Source organism: Halichoeres trimaculatus, unplaced genomic scaffold (assembly GCF_033239565.1).
Source record: "Halichoeres trimaculatus isolate MK-OKI-2021-1 unplaced genomic scaffold, fHalTri1.1 fHalTri1_scaffold_24, whole genome shotgun sequence".
NCBI classification, from domain to species: domain Eukaryota; kingdom Metazoa; phylum Chordata; class Actinopteri; order Labriformes; family Labridae; genus Halichoeres; species Halichoeres trimaculatus.
In genome coordinates this window covers 3186968-3207118 of record NW_027437202.1, presented here as the reverse complement: position 1 = coordinate 3207118, position 20151 = coordinate 3186968, and the positions used below count along the sequence as shown (strand labels likewise).

The 20151-nt window shown below is 44.8% G+C and overlaps 1 protein-coding gene across 1 annotated transcript in view; it reads left to right on the top strand.

The window, feature by feature from the left end:
* LOC141785905 (histone deacetylase 4-like) overlaps positions 1-19122 on the top strand; it is a 32935-nt gene extending 13813 nt beyond the window's left edge. The window contains exons 5-25 of the mRNA XM_074664508.1: positions 1651-1769; positions 5484-5612; positions 5688-5797; positions 6378-6512; positions 6622-6814; positions 8860-9083; positions 10760-10984; positions 12702-12897; positions 13167-13300; positions 13383-13485; positions 13567-13613; positions 13690-13797; positions 13887-13942; positions 14027-14114; positions 14200-14319; positions 14396-14493; positions 14600-14718; positions 14863-14996; positions 15182-15266; positions 15365-15509; positions 16024-19122. Coding sequence (XP_074520609.1) covers positions 1651-1769; positions 5484-5612; positions 5688-5797; positions 6378-6512; positions 6622-6814; positions 8860-9083; positions 10760-10984; positions 12702-12897; positions 13167-13300; positions 13383-13485; positions 13567-13613; positions 13690-13797; positions 13887-13942; positions 14027-14114; positions 14200-14319; positions 14396-14493; positions 14600-14718; positions 14863-14996; positions 15182-15266; positions 15365-15509; positions 16024-16063 — 2608 coding nt within the window. The 3' untranslated portion in view covers positions 16064-19122. The remainder of the gene's footprint in view (positions 1-1650; positions 1770-5483; positions 5613-5687; positions 5798-6377; positions 6513-6621; positions 6815-8859; positions 9084-10759; positions 10985-12701; positions 12898-13166; positions 13301-13382; positions 13486-13566; positions 13614-13689; positions 13798-13886; positions 13943-14026; positions 14115-14199; positions 14320-14395; positions 14494-14599; positions 14719-14862; positions 14997-15181; positions 15267-15364; positions 15510-16023) is intronic.
* Positions 19123-20151: the final 1029 nt, after the last annotated feature.

Below are 20151 nucleotides of genomic sequence, written 5' to 3'. Positions count from 1 at the left end.
CATGGTACCTTTTGATTTTACACGGATCGATACCCAATACTTTTGACAGAATTTGGTCGTTACCTATAAAAGTACCTAATTCGGTACCCATCCCTACACGTAGCTGGGTATCTGGGAATCAGCATTCACAAGAAACTGCAGCTTTACGTCTCCAAAGAACGATGTTTCTGAAAACTCTGGACACAGTAAAGGTTTTGAAAAACTTCATGGTTTCAAATAGTTGCGGGGAAACATAGTTTTCAATTCTCAAACACCACAGCTGAATGATGGGGCTCAATCTGATTGGCTGGCATGAGTTTTATGTCTTGAAAACATTGCTAACTTGGTTTGGCAAACCTTAAGCCGCACTTATTTGCAGATTTGCCTGCTGCGTGTGGACCAAAGTATTTTTAAAGACAAATTTTATTTCTGAAATGCTCAGCATACGTGTGAACAAGGCCCTAGCCAGGGAGGAGACCAAGAACCCAATGGTAACTGTCAGAGTTCCAGAGGTTCACTGTGTAGAGAGGAGAACCTTCTAGAACAGCTATCTCAAACTCGTGCCATGGGGGGCCAAGAGGGTGCAGGTTTTGTTTCCAACCAAAAACTCCACAAGCTGATTTCACTGATTAGTCCCTGCTCTCTGATTGAAGGTGGGGTAACCAGTGAAATCAGCTGGTGGAGTTTTTAGTTGGAGAGAAAACTTGCACCCTCTTGGCCCTCCATGGCACGAGTTTGAGATCCCTGTTCTAGAGGGACAACCATCTCTGCAGCAATCCACCAATCAGGCCTGTATGGTAGAGTGTCCAGACAGAAGCCAGTCTTTAGTAAAAGGCTCATGGTGGCTCACCTGGAGTTTGCCTAAAGGCCCCTGAAGGACTCTCAGACCAGAAGGTTGAACCCCTTGGAGTGGATGTTTGGAGGAAACCAGGCACCGCTCAACAATACCATCCCTACAGTGAAGCATGGCGGTGTCAGCATCATGCTGTGGGGATGTTTTTCAGCCGCAGGAACTGGGAGTCCAAAAGATGAAAGCAGCAATATACAGAGACTTATTCCAGGCTGTAAACAAAATGTGGAAAAAGTGAAGCACTGTGAGAACTTTCTGGATACTGTATATTGTGATATATAACAGTGTTATGCTGTAGGGATTTTTTCTCCCACTTCTGCTTCGTTTCATAAATTTTGGATGCTTATGAAGTTTACTTTCCACCATAAAAGCACTTAAACTACAAAATGCAAAACTAAATAAGTAAGGCTGCATAATGTTCCTGTGTAATTAAACACCCACAGGACTTTCCAAACTTTCTCTTTCTATATCAGCCTGGCTGGCTCTGCTTCTTCTTTACACCTTCTTCTCCTAAATGTAAATCTGCTCCTCTCATCGGACTCCCCCTCACTTTGAGAAAAGTGTCCACACGCTCTAGTCAGGAACATGCAAACGCCACCTTACTCTGTAGGCAGCGAGCAGATGGCGGCACATGTCTGCAGGCCCTGCCAAAAGGATTTGAATGATGCGTTAATCATACAGATATTTGACAGCTATGGTCTTCATTGCATTGCGAGGATTACTCCCTGAGCCACATGTCCGCTGTGTTTTTTCGCCTTTGGAAACGTGATGTTTGTTTCTGTGTTTTTAACACTCTGGGTATTTGTGTTTCTGTTCCACAGCAAAACCCAGCACAGCTCTCTGGACCAGAGCTCGCCTCCACAGACTGGCGTGTCCACCTACAACCACCCTGTGCTGGGTGTCTACAACCCCCGTGATGACTTCCCACTGCGAAAAACTGGTACATCTCACACACACACACACATACACACACTTACACATGAGTTTTGGCAGCGTGGAGCTGTCCTGTTTGCTTCTACGCAGAATCACACACACACTCTGACTAGCAGCTCTCACGTCCAGCTGCCTCTATGCAGCCTCACGTCCAGCATAATTTGGATCAGGCATCATGGCCCTGCACCATTAATCACATCCACATTAGGCTGTCAGGGTCTCCCAGCATCCCCCACATGAGAGTCTTTGAGAGAGTAGAAGCGTAGGTGGTTCAAGAGTTCAATAGAGGGAGAGTTCAATAGAGAGAAGGAGGTTTTTTACTGTTTTGGAAGCTGACATTTTATTCGTTTTAAGAGTTCTTTATCCTGGGGGGTTGTTTTAAATCAACAGTCTTAAGAAACTTAACCTTGACCCTGTTTGTGTTCATTACCACAAATTTTAATCACAATTCCTCTCGCTGGCTGAGAGCATCTCTCAGATTTTGGTTGAATGAAAGCTTCGATGTGTGCTGTTGTAGTATTTTCTCTGCTTTGATAATTAAACTTTGGAACAAGCATCCTCTAAAGGATCTTATTTGAAGGCGTTATCATCTGGGACTATGTAATAATTACTTTAGGGGTTCCCCAGGGCTCTATTGTTTGTCCTTTATTGTTTTCAATATGGGTAATTGCTTTGGGTCAGGTAATTCACAACTGCAATATTTCTCACCTCAGTTAAGCGTACGATACTCTCACTTTTAACTCATCAGCCTGCACCTGGAAGTCTCGTCTGTTGAGCTTAATTTTACTTTCACTTTAGCTGAGATTGTGCTTTATCTTTATAGAACTCTTATCTCGACTTGATGAGTGCTACTTTTACATGCTCATTCACCGTTGACCCCTTTTAAAAAGTGCTTCGTCAAGTTACTCCTCCGTGATTCCAGAGCACAACCAGCTGTGTGCACGGCTCGCCTCTACATGTGTGTGAAACAAAAAAACAGAAAAGGGTTGCAGCGGTGTAGCTGTGAAGCAGCGGTCATCTCACAGTGCAATTATTCACTTAACGCGGCGGCAGGAGGCTACAGCGGAGCGCTGCTCCCCGTGTTGACTCTGCGCCTTGGGGCTGCTGGCTACAACAGCAGAGAGACCACAGTTGACACTGGCCCACACAGCCACATTCCTCCCTGCAAGAGACGAAGAAGAGAGGGATAGAAAAAGGAGAGATGGAGGACTTCCCTGACATTTTGCTTCTTGGAAAGTGAATTATTTGAGGCGGGATGATGGAAATGATTGAAGAAGGGAGTTGATCACTCCTCTGATCATCCCTTGACTTCTCTAAGGCTCATTCTCAGCTGCAGGAGAGGAGAGGACCATGCCACCCTGGTGTTTGCCCACAGCGATGACGTCCTTTGCGGGGTTTACTTATGATAATGGCCGCTCTGGGGAGGTTAGAGCCCCTTTTATTTTACAGCCCAGCACCCATGACTCCCAACAACGGTCAATGGATGCAACAGCACCCTTGTGTTCGTCTCTACAGTTCTACAGTTTCGTTTAGCAGACACTTTTGTCCAAAGCAATGTACAACACAAGCAAGAATTTAGACAGAAGGAACAATGTAGTTTAACCTTCAATAACATTCAGTCATTAGTGCTGAAAATTCACAAAGAGCTGTGTCTTAGACCTTCTGGATCATTCTACCCATGAGGACAAAGAGTAGAAGGGTCAGATTAAGGTCCTGAGTGTTCCCTAAACAGATGATTCTTCAAACATCTCTGTAGATCATATAGAGTTAGGTTATTTATTCCACTATTTGGGAACAACACAGGAGAAAAGTCTGGCTAGTGATTTGGAGCCGCGCTGGGCTGGGAGCGTCTTTCACAAGCAGAGTGTAGTAGGAGAGAAGGAGTGTAGACCTGAATGAGGGACCCCAGGTAGGCAGTAGCCGTTCTTGTCATTGTTTTGTAAGCCAGAAGAAGAGCTTTGAATTTGATTAGAGCTGCTACTAAAAGCCAATGAAGAGAGATGAACATCGGGGTGATGTGCTGTTTTGGGCTGGTTAAAAAGTCTTAGACCTTCTGACTCATTCTACCCCTGAGGACAAAGAGGAGAAGGCCTAGATTGAGGACCTAAGTGTTCCCTGAACAGATGAGTCTTCAGACATCTCTTCAAAGTAGGAAAAGACTAATTCCACCATTTGGGAACAATAGAGGAGAAGAGTCTGGCTAGTGATTTGGAGCCGCAAGACGTGGACGAGAAGGAGTGTAGACCTGGATGAGGAACTTAAGGTAGACAGGAGCCGTTCTTGTCATTGTTTTGTAAGCCAGAAGAAGAGCTTTGAATTTGATTGGAGCAGCCACTAGAAGCCAGTGGAGAGAGATTAACAGCGGGGATACATGCAGGGAGGCCGGCCAGGAGGAAGTTGCAGTAGTGGATGCGTGATATCACAAGGACCCGCACCAGAAGCTGTGTGGCCTGTTTCTCAAACTTAAAGCTTCATACATGAGACACATTTCAGGTTGAGAGAGCATCACATGAACTTACGATCCTTCACGTCCACATGAATACTTCAGAAAGCCGTAGATGGAGGATGGGAAAGTTTGAGGCGCGCTGACTCATTGTGCAGGAGCAGAGCGAAGCCTGCTGGTCCCGGGCTTCACATGGGTACAATGGCTCATACTCAGACTGCTCCTGCTGCATGGCGTCATTTGAAGCCCAGATGAGAGGAGCTCCCCTGCTTCTACAAAGCTGAACTCAGGATGTCACCCGGCGCAAACACAGCCTTTCACCTCTGTGGGGGGACAGTGCATTGTGTGTGTAGCTGTGGGTGTCACCTCTGGTGAATTCCTCGTTAGGTTGTCCTCTTTCAGGCTCATACTGCTGTAATATGAGGCCTCTGTGTTGTTTACTATCTACAGTGAAACTGGGACCTTATTGTCGCCTCTTTCCCTCTCATTTTTATTCCTCTGTGCACATTTTCCATGTGCTTCCTTTCCTGATCTTTACCATCTGCTTAAAGTAAGACATAAAGTGGCAGATTAATCTGGTTATGTCACAATCAGGGGTTAGCGGGGTACCACTTTGGATTCCGGCCTCTTTTAGTAATTAAAAACTGGATAATGAATAGCGAAATTATCCGACTCTGCTGATTGGCAGGGCAAAGTAAACAAAGCGTTAGCCTCCGCGGCTGAAGCCAAGGTGACATGCCGTTCCCTTCTCTCTGTCTCCATTCACAAGTCGGCCACAGCGCGCACAAAAGACCAGGAGGCCTTTAGGCATTCAGACATGGCTCCCAAATTGGAGCTAATTGCTCTTTAGCCGCGATGTTGTTGGGAAAGTGGATCAGATTTTGGCAAGTTCAGAAAGCACTGGAACAGGAAGGAGGGAGGGAGGGGGGAGTCGTACAATAAAGGAGAAGTGGTGTGTACCAATATGTCGAGCACACAGGTTTTATAACAGAGCGCCTCTGTGGACGGATCGATGTGTGGAGCTCTCAGTCTGAGCCTGTGAGACTGGAGCTCAGGTAACTCTCCCACCCTTTGGATTGATTCGTCCAAAGCTGAGAAGAAGATGTTCGAAAGAAAGTGTTTAGCTACTTTAACTTCTTATTGAAGAAAAACACAGATAATCAGACTCAGGTGTTCCTGCTTACAGTCAATCACACTTTCAGTCTACTTCACCATTCTTTGGTGCTCTGTTGCCTCCTCTTTAAAGATTACAGCAGCTGATGAATGTCTTTCTTCCAGCCTCCGAGCCCAACCTGAAGCTGCGCTCCCGGCTGAAGCAGAAGGTTAGCGAGCGGAGGAGCAGCCCGCTGCTGCGTCGCCGGGACAGCCCCATCACCACGGCCAAGAAACGCTCGCTCGACATGGCAGGTGAGGACACCTCGATCACACGTGGTTCCTCTTCAACATCCATATTTCTGCGTCTAACTTTTGCATTTATTTCAGACTCGGCGTGCAGCAGCGCCCCCGGCTCAGGCCCCAGCTCGCCGAATAACAGCTCCAACAACATCCCCAACGAGAACGGCATCACTGTGTCCGTCTCCAACAACACTGAGGTGGTTTGATTTTTGAAGGTTTTTAAGATTTGCATTTTTAACTCCTGCAGAAAGTTTTAGCATCTGTTGATTTTCCTCTGCAGACACAAAAAAATAGATGTAAAGCCTTTTACTTGTAATTTGGAGCGTTAAAACATTAAGATTATATGCTAATTTATGTATAATAGCTCCAATCATGAGCTCTCAGCTGAAAAGCCTCAGTACGAGATGAACGCTCCTGAAATAAGCGCAAAGTTTCACATTGCTGCTCTCGCAGAGAATCCACTTTAGGCTAAATTATAAACAAATTATGCATCTTTGTGCTGCAGCTTTATTAGCTTTTAAACATAGCTGCCTGTAGCATCTACAGAGGCTCCGAGCGCGGCACGATGGGTCTGCAGAGGAGGGAGACAGCCGAGGAGCTGGCGAGGAGCTATTTGTGGCAGCCATTAGGAGCACTCAGGCAGTGTGGAGGAGGCCTGTCGCTGTGACGATTTCACATCGCCCCGTAGCTCTCTCCTCATGTGCGGACATCACTGCTGCAGTGCCGTTCCCTCTTCATGATGCAAACATGAATAAATCATTTAAATGTGCTTCCCAGGCGTCTCTGGCCCAGAGGCTGTGCAGCGGTGCTGAGCGGGGCTCCGTTAACCAGCTGTCCCTCTACACTTCACCATCCTTACCCAACATCACCCTGGGGCTGCCCGCTACTGCCACGGCCACGGCTGCTTCAAATGTGAGGGGGAGAATTGCACACAGACTTCATGTGCATGTGTTTATCTTCAGATTCTGGGAGCATTTAACCAAAACCTCCTCTTCTTCTTCCTACGTCTTTCTCCTTCCAGGTGACCTCGGCTCAGCAGGACGGGGGTCTGCAGCCGGCTCTCTCCCTCAGCCCTCCCTTCCTCTCCGGTGGCCACTTGACCCCTTACCTGGCAGAGGCTGGAGCGGGAACAGGCGGGCACGGGGCGCACAGTCCTCTGCTCCAACATATGGTGCTGATGGAGCAGAGTCCGGCACAGAGTCCCCTGGTGACAGGTAGGGGCAGTTTTGCTTAAAACACTCATTATTAACCTCCTGGACCTTCTCTTCAAGCTTGAATGATGCTTCAACTCAGTAAAAACTTTCACTCAAATAAGAATTTAAGGAGCGCTTATCTTCAATACACCACTGCAAGTCATCATGGGACTTCAGTAGACTGTCTGCTTCAGTCTGGCCCTAACAGTCAGAAAATTTGCCAGTTAAAGCTCCAGTAAGGAACTTTTTAATTGTGTTGATTTTGGCACCTCTAGTGACAATGCAGAAACACTTTTTTTTGAGCAAAAAAAAAACAACCTCAACCTTTATCCCTTACCAACATCTGAAACTATGGGAGCTTTAAGAAATTTGGTCTTACACCTACCCTGTGGCGGCAGTTTGAGGAAGTTTAAACATCAGTATTCACATGCTTAATCTTGCTAGTGCTTTTGTTTGGATTCATAGATAAGAAGAAATGTCAGTATTAAAATCAGACTGTTTCATCCCTTTAAAAAAACTTGCAGGAGCTTTAAAAAAACAGGAGCTTAAAAAAAACTCAAAGAAGCTTTAAAATAATTCACAGGAGCTTTAAAAAAAACTCACAAAAGCTTTAAATAATTTGCAGGAGCTCAAAACAAAAACTCACCAAAGCTTTAAAATATTTCACAAGAGCTTTAAAAAAACTTACAGAAGCTTCAAAATAATTCACAGCAGCTTTGAAAAACTCACAAAAGTTTCAAAAAGTTTTCAGAAGCTTTAAAATTATTCACAGGAGCTTTAAAGAACTCACAAGAGCTTTATGATAATTCACAGGAGCTTTAAAATAATTTACAGGAGGTCTAAAAATCTCACCAGAACTTTAAAATAATTCACAGAAGCTTCAAAAAGTCTAACTTAAAAAGTCTAAAAAGTCAACTCTAAAAAAGTCACAAGAGCTTTAGAAAATTAACAGGAGCTTTAAAATTATTCACAGAAGCTCTAAAAAACTCACAGGAGCTTTAAAATTATTCACTGGAGTAAAAAAAAAAAAGTGACTACAGCATTTAAAAAATTCACAGGAGCTTTAAAAAAAATTACAAAAGCTTTAAAAAAATCTCACAGGAGCTTTAAATGCCCACATCACAGTATAAAACAAAACAATTAGGTCTCCATCTCATTTTCTTGGTGACTCAAAATTTTGATGGTCGTATTTTACATAAGCTGGATGAACCAGAGTAGAAAAGCAGCCAACCCGTGAATAATACTCTGCCTAGAAGTTCAAGTATGTGTCAGTTTTGTTCCCGACACACTCAAAGAAAGCTCAATGTGTGTCCCCTGTGTTCCCCCTCACACTGACAGACGTCCATTCATTTGCTCATACTAATGAGCTCCTTTCATATAACATACGCAGTGAAAAGTGTGACATGGTAGCATTGTGCGCCCTTTTCCCATCGGCTCATTCATTGACTACCGTTTGGCTATTTCCAGCGAGGGCATTCGGCAGTGAATGGGCGATGACGCACATACACTGTACGCACATAAGTGTGTATGAACGCACAGAGAGAGTGAAAGAGAGGAGAAAAAAAAAAGCGTTAGGACAAGGACGAGTGCACACCCACACACAGGCCAGGAGCAGGAGCAGTCATTTGTTTCTCAGCTCGGTCAAAAAAGAGCCAAGTGTTTTGTTTTTCCTCTCCTCTCCTGTCTTTCTGTCAGCGAGCTTCTCCAGCAACAATTGAAAAACACCCAAGTAATCAAGTCGTTTTCTCTGATATTTTCACCGCAATCAAGAGTCTGAGATCATTTCCCAGCCTGTTATTCTTACTGTCCCTCGCTGTAAACGCACTAAGCTGCTCACTTCTCCCGGCTCCTATCATCACAATAGAAGGACGGCAGTATGGCGGCACAGATGGCGCTTTTTATTTGGTTCACAAATACATCTGCTGGCTAATCTTAGGTCCAACACTCGCAAAGAGTAAAACAGGAATTGGTTTCATTGTGTTTTAGGAGTTGAGTTTTATCTGTGCTGCTAAAGAAAAGCTTTCCTCCTCTCCTCACTTAAATTTTTTCTTCGATCTATGTCCAAGGTGTGAGCGGCCTCTCCATGTCCCCGGCGGCCTCCATGGCCAAGCTGCAGAGGCAGCACCGCCCGCTCGGACGCACCCAGTCGGCCCCTCTCCCGCAGGGCAGCGCGGCCCAAGCGCACGCCCAGGCGCTGGCCCTGCAGCAGCTGGTGGTGCAGCAGCAGCACCAGCAGTTCCTGGAGAAGCACAAGCAGCAGTTCCAGCAGCAGCAGCTCCACATCAACAAGGTGAGGATGTCTTTATGTGGCAGGTGTAAACACCCAGGTGATGGGAGAGGCCACGCATCTGACATCACATTCAAATCAAGTGGATTAAAAGTCAGCGTGGGCCTGCGCTGGAGCTGTCGTGTGTTTGTTTGTGTGGGCGCTAACAGCCGATAACGTGCGAGCAGCGAGTGTGTGAAGTTGATTTTCTCCTATCTGTAGTATTTCTGTTTGCTCAGTGGGCGGAGGCAGGTATGGGTTCACACGTATAGCTGAGCGCGTGTGTAAGTGAAGCCTTTGCATCTCTCTGTCTTTCTCTGTGTGACTGTGGCCGAGGTAACTGCTCGCTGCCATGGCAACAGAGCGGAAGCCCTGTGCCTTTTATGGTCGCAGAGGAAGCAAGCGGCAGCTTTACCTATTCGAGCAGAGGAGGAGAGGTGGGTGGATGAAACAAGGGATTTCCTCTCCACCTCCTCCGCCTCCTCCTCCTCCTCCTTCGCCTCCCTCCTGGCTGTGCTCTGTCTCTCTTTTTGCCCCTCTCTTTCTCCATATGTTTCAGAGCTCTCCAGTGGCAGCTCTTCACACAAACATCTCTATAACAGCCTCTGGCATGCTCAGGATGGATTCTGCAGGATGAAACTGAAAGCTCCTGTTTGGACACAGTTTTTATTCTGATAGGAAGACGCTCACACATTTTTATCTTCATTAATCGTACACGTAACCTGAAGATTTTATCATCTTACACTGCAAAAAACTGAAATCTTATCAAATGTTACTTCAAAAAACATTTTGTGGAGGGTTGTGATTTAATTTCAAATAAATTATTTGCACATCGTCACTGTCTTACTTTGCAATTTGGAGTGAATTTTAAAGAAACTGGAAAGAAAACAGTATCCTACCAATTTTGACTTGCAACAATAAATTTGGACGTGACTTATTTCAAAGCTGACCAGAAATTTCTCCAGATTAACCTCAAAGAAAACAGTTTTTTACAATAGAAGATTCAACAAAAGGTTCTGCTCCAGCTCGTCATATAGTGGGCTGATTAACCCCAGATAAAGAGGAGGATTCTGGGAAAGTGGAGCACGTAGGAGCGGGGGGAGAAAAGTTTGTTTGGACGCAAAAAAAGAACAGTAGAGGAGGGAGAGGAGGAGGAGGGGGGAGCGCTCTGACGTCAATGCTGTGTCAGCGCTGTGCCAGGGGACCCAGGAGCTTACAGCTCAGGGGAACACACACATACAAAGAGTGTGACACACACACACACCTGTCGCTGAAGCACCTTTCACGCTCCCAAACTTTGAACTCGATACATTTCGAACGGTTCCCTCCAAGCAGACGACTGAACCGCCGCCCGGTTTTTCGCGGGCAGCGCCCCCAGAGTGAGCCGATGAAAAGCCGCACGACGGGGAGCGAGGAATGTCTCTGTTTTCGACGAGACACATTTCGCCCCGGAGTACAGTCGGCAGAGCGGCCACTCACATTCAATTAGAGCGGGTAGGTTTGAAACGAGCAAGACACCAATCTGACTGAGTAATCCAAATTAAGCTTGTTAAAAGAAGAATGCTGCAGAGAAAGGAGCGATTTGCCAGGAATTTGATTTGTCTGAATGCAGCCTCACACGTCTGAGGGGATTTGTCACATCCTGCTGTTTTATTGTGAAATAATTCCCCCCTCTCCTCCTCCTCCTCCTCTCTTTGTAGATGATGGCCAAGCCCAGCGAGTCTCCTGTGGGCCGCCAGCACCAGAGCCACCCAGAGGAGACGGAGGAGGAGCTGAGGGAGCACCAGGACGGAGGAGGAGGAGGCGGAGCCTTGCCGCCGGGGGTCACCATCAAGCAGGAGCCGCCTGACCCGCAGGAGCTGCAGGAGGAGGCGCTGCAGCAGCACAGGGAGAGGCAGGCAGAGCAGGAGCTGCTCTTCAGACAGGTAGAGGATGAGGATGTGAAACAAGTGTTGTAGGTCTTCAGGGGAAATCCTGGGGAGGAGAAAATCAGAAATCAGACTCAGAGGTGGATTTCAGATGCACCTTTTTTTCCTCTTCTTCTGGGGTTTGAATGTAAATGTTTAGGCTGCCACCTTTTGGCTAAAAGCTGCAGCTGCAGGATGAAATGTTGAAGCATATCTAGACTACAGAGTGACACTCACTCCTGTCCCATTCCACTCCCACAGAAAAAAATCCTGTTCTGTCCCACTTCTATACTGCTCCTATTTTTTCCCCTTCTTTTAAGCAATACATTAAATTTGATTTCATTTTCTCCCCATTTTTTTGTTTACTGTTGGCTTCTTGGAAGTGTAGTTCTTTCACTTGCCTTACAGTGTAGGCTTATAAAGCGCCAGATGCGTGCGCAACTTGTGTGCAGAAGCACTGCGGAGTATATTGGTTTATCAGCTGACATGAAGGAGTTAACCACCAAAAAACACACTTTTAAACTAAATATCATCACTTTCACGGATGGTAAACGGCTCCCAGGTTTGTGAAATAGCAATGAGTGGACAGAAGAGATCAGCAAGCGGACAGATATAAGATGGACGGACGTTTTTAGAGGAGAAATCCATCCTTACCAGACTGTGACAGACCAGGACGTAAACATGTGTCAATAAATCAGAAACCCTTCCAGACCAAAAAGCACACAGACTGCTGAGTCTGAGACCTGGTTCATAATAAAAGAACCAGAAAACTACGTCCAGAGATAATTATTTACCCACAGGCATCACTGGTGTTTCAGTGTAAAGTGTTACCCTGTTAACTGGTGATTCTCAGCCGTTAATCACTGATTCTGTCCGCTGAGAGTCACCAGTTAGCATGGTCGCTATTAACTCCAAAACACCGGTTGCTCTGAGACGGTCAAAACTTGATCGTAGAGCTTAAACGATTCCTCGAATGATTCGAGGTACTCGATTACAAAAAATACTCGAGTAATTTTCTCTGCCTCGAGGAATCGTTTCATTTTAAAAAAGATCAAAGAGTGGTATTTCAAATAGAGCTGAGGCCATATCAAGCTACCTCTTATCCAAAATAGCAACTAGCAGCAAATCTAGCTTCTTTTCTGGAGTTTGGAGACTAATGGGTCATTCTACGAAACGGGTGCCATTTGGGTCTGCAACATTTGATGAGATGTACAAGGCACAAAAAATGTGTCAAAGTGTGTTTAAAAATTTTGGAGCTACCAAAGCAAGTGCTCTTACTGACATACTGTATCAAAAAATTATATTTCTTAAAGAGAAAAATTTTCATTTGAAAAATAACTGCTCTTTAACTAAACAAAAATGTATTTTATCCGATTACTCGATTAATCGATGGGAATTTCAGTAGAATACTCGAATACTAAAATATTCGATAGCTGCAGCCCTACTTGATAGATGTTGCTTCTGTTGTATAGTATCATTTCTAAAAACTGATCAACCGTACATTTTTATGCTAATAACAGGTTAAATTTAGAGTTTAAAAAACGCTAACTCGTCTGAATTGCACATTTTTATAATGACGTAGACTGATAATCCCACTATTGGAAATAAACTACAAAATATACTTATATTTACACCCTGATTGGTTCCCGCTCCCGTCTACTCCCAGCCTCTACTCTGGTTCAGAATCATTTTGCAAACAACCATCACTGAGATTGTTTCCTTTGTTTTCGAGCAGCAGGCCCTGTTGTTGGAGCAGCAGCGGATCCATCAGCTCAGAAACTACCAGGCCTCCATGGAAGCCGCCGGCTTGTCCATCTCCTTCCCAGGACACCGCCCTCTTTCCCGCGCCCAGTCGTCTCCAGCCTCAGCCTCCTCCTTCCCCATCAGCGTCCCGGCCTCGGACCCTCCTGTCAAACCTCGCTTCACAACAGGTCTGTGAAACATTTGATCTTCAGTCTTTTCTCTGTCATCTCAGACATCTGACTCTTTAAAAACTGATAAAAGAGCTCAGGAGAAATCTTCCTTCTGTTATCAGCATGAGAAGCTACACTCTGTGTTATTACCAGCACAAGAGGTGATGGTATTTTTGTAGCAGTTTGGCCTACTTTACTCCCACGCTGGGCCAAACTGCACAGAGAAGATGCTTTACATGAAGATGCACAGGACGCAGCTCAACATGCGTCTTTGTCTGTCTCCTCAGGTTTGGTCTACGACTCCCTCATGCAGAAGCATCAGTGCATGTGCGGAAACACCAACAGCCATCCCGAGCACGCCGGGCGCATCCAGAGCATCTGGTCTCGGCTGCAGGAGACGGGGCTCAGATCGCAGTGTGAGGTACGGGAACCAAACGCAGAGGAAACAGCTCGGTGTGAACATCACACAGAGTTGTAACCTGTGTGTGTTTCTCTCTGTGTAGTGTATCCGTGGAAGGAAGGCCACTCTGGAGGAGCTGCAGACGGTTCACTCTGAAGCCCACGTCCTGCTGTACGGAACCAACCCTCTCCGACAGAAACTTGATTGTAAGACACACACACACACATTTACACAGCACTGGATCACTCACAGGAGTCAGCGCTAACTTCTCTTTGTGCCTCACTCAGGTTCAATCACTCCCATGTTTGTACGGCTGCCGTGCGGCGGGGTCGGGGTAAGTTGAGCTCACTTCAAACTCTCTTTTTCAAACATCAGATGCAGCTTTAATATTTATGCATCTTCTTTTTAAGGTGGATAGTGACACCATTTGGAACGAGGTTCACTCATCCAGCGCGGCTCGCCTCGCCGTCGGCTCTGTGGTGGAGCTGGTTTTCAAAGTGGCGACAGGAGAGTTGAAGGTAACCTCGTACGCAGCCGTCTGCTCGCCTTCCTCTCATCTTTTGTTTCTTTAAAGACACTCAAAGACACTTTTTTTGTGTCTCTGCAGAATGGATTCGCCGTGGTGCGCCCACCTGGACACCATGCCGAGGAGAGCACTCCCATGTACGCCCTCACACACTTTAAACTTTCACTTTCACTTTTAATATCAACTATACATGACTGAATTCTCCATTGTTGCTCCTTTAGGGGCTTCTGCTACTTCAACTCCGTGGCCATCGCCGCCAAACTGTTGCAGCAGCGACTCAACGTCAACAAGATCCTCATTGTGGACTGGGTCAGTCTCTCAAGCTTCATCTCCGTCACATGATGCATGATTTGATTGTTATGAGTTGATCTCATGTGTGTGTTTCCAACCTCAGGACGTCCACCACGGAAACGGCACCCAGCAAGCTTTCTACGACGACCCCAACGTCCTCTACCTGTCCATCCATCGCTATGATGACGGCAACTTCTTTCCAGGAAGTGGAGCGCCTGATGAGGTGAGTTATTCTGCGTCACGAGAAAGTGACATTTTTTCCTATTACTGTTTATATCACTTTCTTCCTCTCCTTTCAGGTGGGCAGTGGGCCTGGAGTCGGCTTCAACGTGAATGTTGCGTTCACAGGAGGCCTCGACCCGCCCATGGCTGATGCGGAGTACCTGGCTGCCTTCAGGTACGGTCACAGGAAGCAGCTTCTTTTCAAAATAAGAGCGAAAGACAAACACAAGTCAGAAGCTGCTGGTTTAATCTCTTCTGCAACCCCACCCTCTCACCCTCAGGTCTGTGGTGATGCCAATAGCCAACGAGTTCGCCCCTGACATCGTTCTAGTCTCATCTGGCTTCGACGCCGTGGAGGGACACCCTCCCCCGCTGGGCGGATACACCCTGACATCCAAATGTGAGATTATCTGACTCTTGTGTCTTATCTGAGGAGCACATGTGCACGAGTCTGGAGCAAATAAAAGCTCAACGTTATCTCCACACACACACACACACACACACACACACAGGCAGAGTCACTGACATGAACTCACATCCTCAGGTTTCGGCTACCTGACCAGGCAGCTGATGACGCTCGCCGGAGGTCGGGTGGTTCTGGCTCTAGAGGGGGGTCATGACCTCACCGCCATCTGTGATGCCTCTGAAGCGTGTGTGGCGGCTCTGCTCGGACAGGAGGTATGAAGGTCACATGATCAGCCCCCAAAATCATAAACACATCACTCTTACATCTTATCGTGGGCTTGGCTTTCTGTGCCTGTGGGTTTTTCACAGCTTCTCAGGTCAGATTGTTGTGCAAATACATGAAAACTCCTCTTCATTCTTGTGTTTACATTATCCGCGTGTGTTTTCGTCCTGTGCAGCTGGATCCGCTGCCCAAGGCCGTCCTTGAGCAGAGGCCCAACCCCAACGCCGTGCGTTCTCTGGAGAAAGTCATCGAGACTCACAGTGAGTTAGATCATCCTCAAATTTGAGTATAAAAGCTGCAGTCAGGAGTTTTTACACGTAATCATCCTTTAATATCCACCACGTCTCTTCTCTCTCAGGTAAGTACTGGCGCTCGGTTCACCGCTCCTCCCCACGGCTCGGGCTCTCCTTGCTGGAAGCCAAACGAGGAGACTCAGAGGAGGCGGAGGCTGTCAGCGCCATGGCCTCGCTTTCCGTGGCGAACACCAATGCCATGGATCAAAGGTAAAGCTTGGTTTATGTCTGACTTTGTGCCTCTATAGGGTTCCTGCAGATCCTTAAAAAGTCTTAAAAGTCATTGAATTCATGTCTCCAAAAACAAGGCCTTAGATGGCCTTAAAATGTTTTAAATTAATCTTTAAAAGTCTGATTTTTTTATTTTTTTTTTTTTATTTTTTTTTACAATATTTCTATTATTTTTTTACTTTTACAAAAAAAGGATAAGTATAAGGTATGGTCTATTTGAATAATAAACAAAATTTAAAAAGTATTAAAAAATTTTAGCTGTGACTCCCATGGTAACGTCACGCAATCACGATAAGGGAACCAACAAACATTGATGTGGTGTTTTATCCATTTGTGTTTATTGTGAAGTTGGTCTTCAATTTTTTTTCAAACGGCATTAAAAAGTCTTAAAAAGTCTTGAATTTTACTCGCCTTAAGCTGTAGGAACCCTGCCCCATGTGGGTCATTTTTCAACATCTCTTTTAATATTTTCTTCCTGTCTTCTCCCCGTCAGACCCGAGGAGGAGCCCATGGAGGAGGAGGAGCCGCTGTAACGGATGGAACCACGAAGGTGTCACACCGTTAACCTTTGACCTCTCCGGAGACAGCTCTTTGACCTACGAAGAGTCCTCGACTGACCCCTTCATTTAGTCCCCCTTACCCCACTCACCACGTCAGTCACCTTGATTGGCGGCCCCTCGGCCAATAAAACGAGGGGGAGGGGGTGGGCTCAGCCTCAGAGTAGGGAGCCAATCAGGAGACAGAGGACTGAACTGGGAAGAAAATATTAAAAGAGACTCCTTTTTTTCTGTCAGTCTTCGCACCCTCACGTTAGCCCCCAGCGGCTGACCATGTGACGCAGGCAGCAGGTGGGTGTGTTTGGAGTTTGGGTGAGACCAGGTCTCGCTGTAGAAAGGTGTGATTTCTCTGCAGGAACATACGGTGCTTTACACAGCTGCCTTCTGACCACGAACAGTATGGACACCAGGGACAGCAGACCATCCCGGCTGCCAGCTCGGGACTTTCTTTACTCTTTTATCGACTATTTTTCCCTGCGAATCTAAAAAGGGCGTCGCAGCGGTTGAGATCATATTTTACACGATGCGTTCACTGTGGACTTTGGTGAAGCCGGGTGTTGAAAATCGGCTTCGGCAAAGATTTGAAGACGAGACTGTGGCCTCGCCGGACCAGCCTGTCGTTGAAAAAGGTTGACGAGTGAGAGGAGTGCCTTGGCGAGGGAGGGTCCCCCCCTGCTGGATTTCAGGATTGTTTCAGGAAAAGATTGCCTTAAGTCAAACGAGGGAGGGAGAGTTTTCCGCTCCTTTTTCGGGGGACGACTGAAAATTAAGCAAACAATCTTTCAGCATGTTTACTTGGAACGTGACGCAGACAACGTTTACGTCTCTCACAGCCTCTCTCGAAGAGTTACTCTACTTTTGGATGGATCTATTTTTATGTAAAAAGAAAAAGATTTAAAAAAATCTGACGGAAGCGCTTTGAAAAAGGTAGTTGCCAGCTTCAGTAGATAAAACGGTGCAAGATAAAAAGAGAAACAGACGAAACGAATTCGACTCTCAAAAACAAGCCTTTGATGTAGCTTCCCTTTAACAGAAGTCGTTGCTTTGTAAAACATGAAGCATGCGTTGAAGCCGAAAGAGCGGGCGTTTTTAGCAAGATTTTTATCCAAAAGAGAAAGCCAAGCAAGAAAAGCCAAAGCATGAGTTTGCATTTACAGTAGTACTTTCACTTCACTTAGCTGGCAGACATTTCTCGTACTGGCCCTTTAAGAGAAGGCACCCGGTACCCAGTTCAATGTTTACTAATTTAACCCTCCACAGATCAAGTGAGCATTTCTGTCCTGATCGGCCTCCCATACATCGGCCGGTTGGCAGCTACCTTGGTTAGTGTGCGAGCGAGTCATGTATATTGAATTGAATATATTTTGGGGGCAGTAATCGCCCGTTTGTATCTACATGTATGATTTCCACTCCTGAGTTGTCGATATAAAAAAAAGCGAAAAAAAACGTACGAAAAAAACGTGTTTGGTAAGCGTGTCCACTTTTTATTTTTTATCGTATAAGATTATTTTTCTAACTTTTGTCATCCATAGATTTTGTTCTGTGTTTTTATCCGTTTTCTGGATAGTTATAGGGCTGTCATTCACACACTTAGTACTTTTCTCACCTCTCGTTCCAGATCTTTCTTGTATTTATCAAAAACGAGGAGCGACACCTCCTTTTTTCTTTCTTTCTTGGGCTCTCTCAGCCTCTTTTCCGCATTTTCATCAACCGTGTGTTTATAACATGTACTGTTTATAGCAGATTTGTATATGGAAAAATTTATAAATGTACTCTAACTAATGACAGCTATGATATTGTGAGCGACAAACAGTATGGTGTATGATATTACTACCATGGACGTTTAAACAAAACAAAAAAAAAAGCAGCATATTTAACTCGTCATCGACTGCACTGTTTCCACGCCGCCCTCGAGTGGTCATCACACGGCACTGCAATCGACTTTTAAAGCGAAACATTTGATCACTTTGTTGCCTAATTGAAGCATTTTTTCTCCCATTTACCTTTAAACGGTGACAACACGTCCACAAAGAGGTTTAAAGGAAGTTTCATGTAGCTAGCTGAGTTCGTTTTATTTTGGCGGGAAATGAGGTCTTTTGTTGTAAATTTTGGCGGGAAAACTCAGCAGATGTCTTTTAAATCTCTCTCTGAGCATGTGTTGCACTATCATGTTCGACTTGCTTCAATCAAACTTATCTAACGCTCAAATGAACCCGTCTGTGAACTGCTTTGTCAAGCTAACTCTATGACTATCATTTTAATATCATTTGATTTTCCATGCCTAACAAACATTCCACTTATTCGTTAATTTGGCTTAATTTTTTTTTTACGGATTTGATTTTGTTTTGTAGAAACTTTATTACTGCGCTTTCTTTTTTGCCGTCTGCTCGCGCCAACTTTAACTCTTTGCATGGTTTGTGAGTCAGCATGCCTGCTTGTCTATGTAACAAAAATGTATTTGCACAATAGAAGAAGAACACTGGAGGACTTTAAGATGAAAAAAAGACAAAAAAAAAAAAAAAGAAGCAAACAAACCCTCCGACGATGGCGGCGACTCCTGAGAGCACCAAACGGGACGGTTTTTCTTCCTCGGTGGTGTTCGAACGACTCCACGGAGAAACATTTGATTTTGTTCTTACTGATTCCGATGAGTGATTTTAGCGGCACTTACATCATGTACGGACTGTGCTGAAAGAGAAAACACGCTCTGCCAAACCTCTGCTACATCCACACCTTAAGAAACAAAAAAAGACTCCCAAAGAATGTTCCTCTTTCGCAGATTTGTGAGCGTGCGCTGTTACAGGAAAGAAAAAAAAGGGCATCGTTGTTTGATTGTCACTCCCACCTCGGCCAGTTCTCTCTATATATAACCACTGTGGCTCAAGAGCAATTCTCGGTTTACATGTAAATGGATAAAAAAGTTATTTTTTGTTTGTTGTTTGTCTCTATTGATGAAAAATGTTAACTTTCTTTGGGACCTACGCTTTGGACATTTCATCTCTGACATCATCTATAAAATATATTTCTGAAAAATACTCTGTGTTGTTTTTTGTCTTTTGTTGGGCAACTTTTTCTGCTATTCCAGGAATTTCCTGCATCAATGCAGAGCTCAACTTTAGATAATCTGACTAAGTCTGTGTTTTTATCACTTTAACAAACACTCAAAGTCCATTTCAGTGCAACCAAAGTCTGAAAAATCAATTAATCTGATGCAGTTCTATCACAGAGAATCATTTCCCCCAGCACATGACGGTGTATTAACAAAAAGTGTGTCACGCCTGGCTTCACGTTTGAGGGAGCATCAAGTCTCAGCTGACTCCTCTCTGAGTGGAAAATCTCATTACAATTACAAGATTCAATATCACAAATAAGCATGCAAAGACCAGAGCTGGAGCTGTCAGGTGACCTCCACCAGCCTGCAAATTGGTTCAGTTAAAGTCCTGAAACAAAATTTAAAAAGTTAAACTGTTTTGTTTAACCACACATCCTCCAAGGCATGTTTATATGAAGTAAACAGAAGAGAAAGACAAATAATTCTGCAAGGAAAAGATATTTTTAAGAGCTGCACACGATATTTCTTTGAAGACAACTGAAAATTGAAGAAAATGTTAGTCCTTTTGAGAAGAGAGTGAAAAACTGCTAGGTTATCATAAATAAAAATTCAATTAACCTTTAAGATTAAAAATTGTACATCCAAGTAATGGAGACAGTGTCAGGAATTTAAATGTTAAACAAGATACCAACATTATGAAAACAGACTGTGATGCAATGTATGACGAAATTACTGTATTGGCTCGCAGAAAAAAAATGAAACTGAAACTAGAGAAAAATTAAATTAAATTAAAATAGAGTGCAATTACAAATACACAATGAGAAAATGTGAAAACTATCAGAGGTAGATTAAAAAAAATGAAAATGATTGAAAAGTTAAGATTGATAAATAAATACTAAATGTACAGAAAACTGTTAAAATTGAGAAAAAAAGCTGTTAAATAATTCAAAAATAATTTTAAAACACCCAAAAATCGTAGTTGAAAGAAAATGTAGCCCTAACAGTCTGAGAA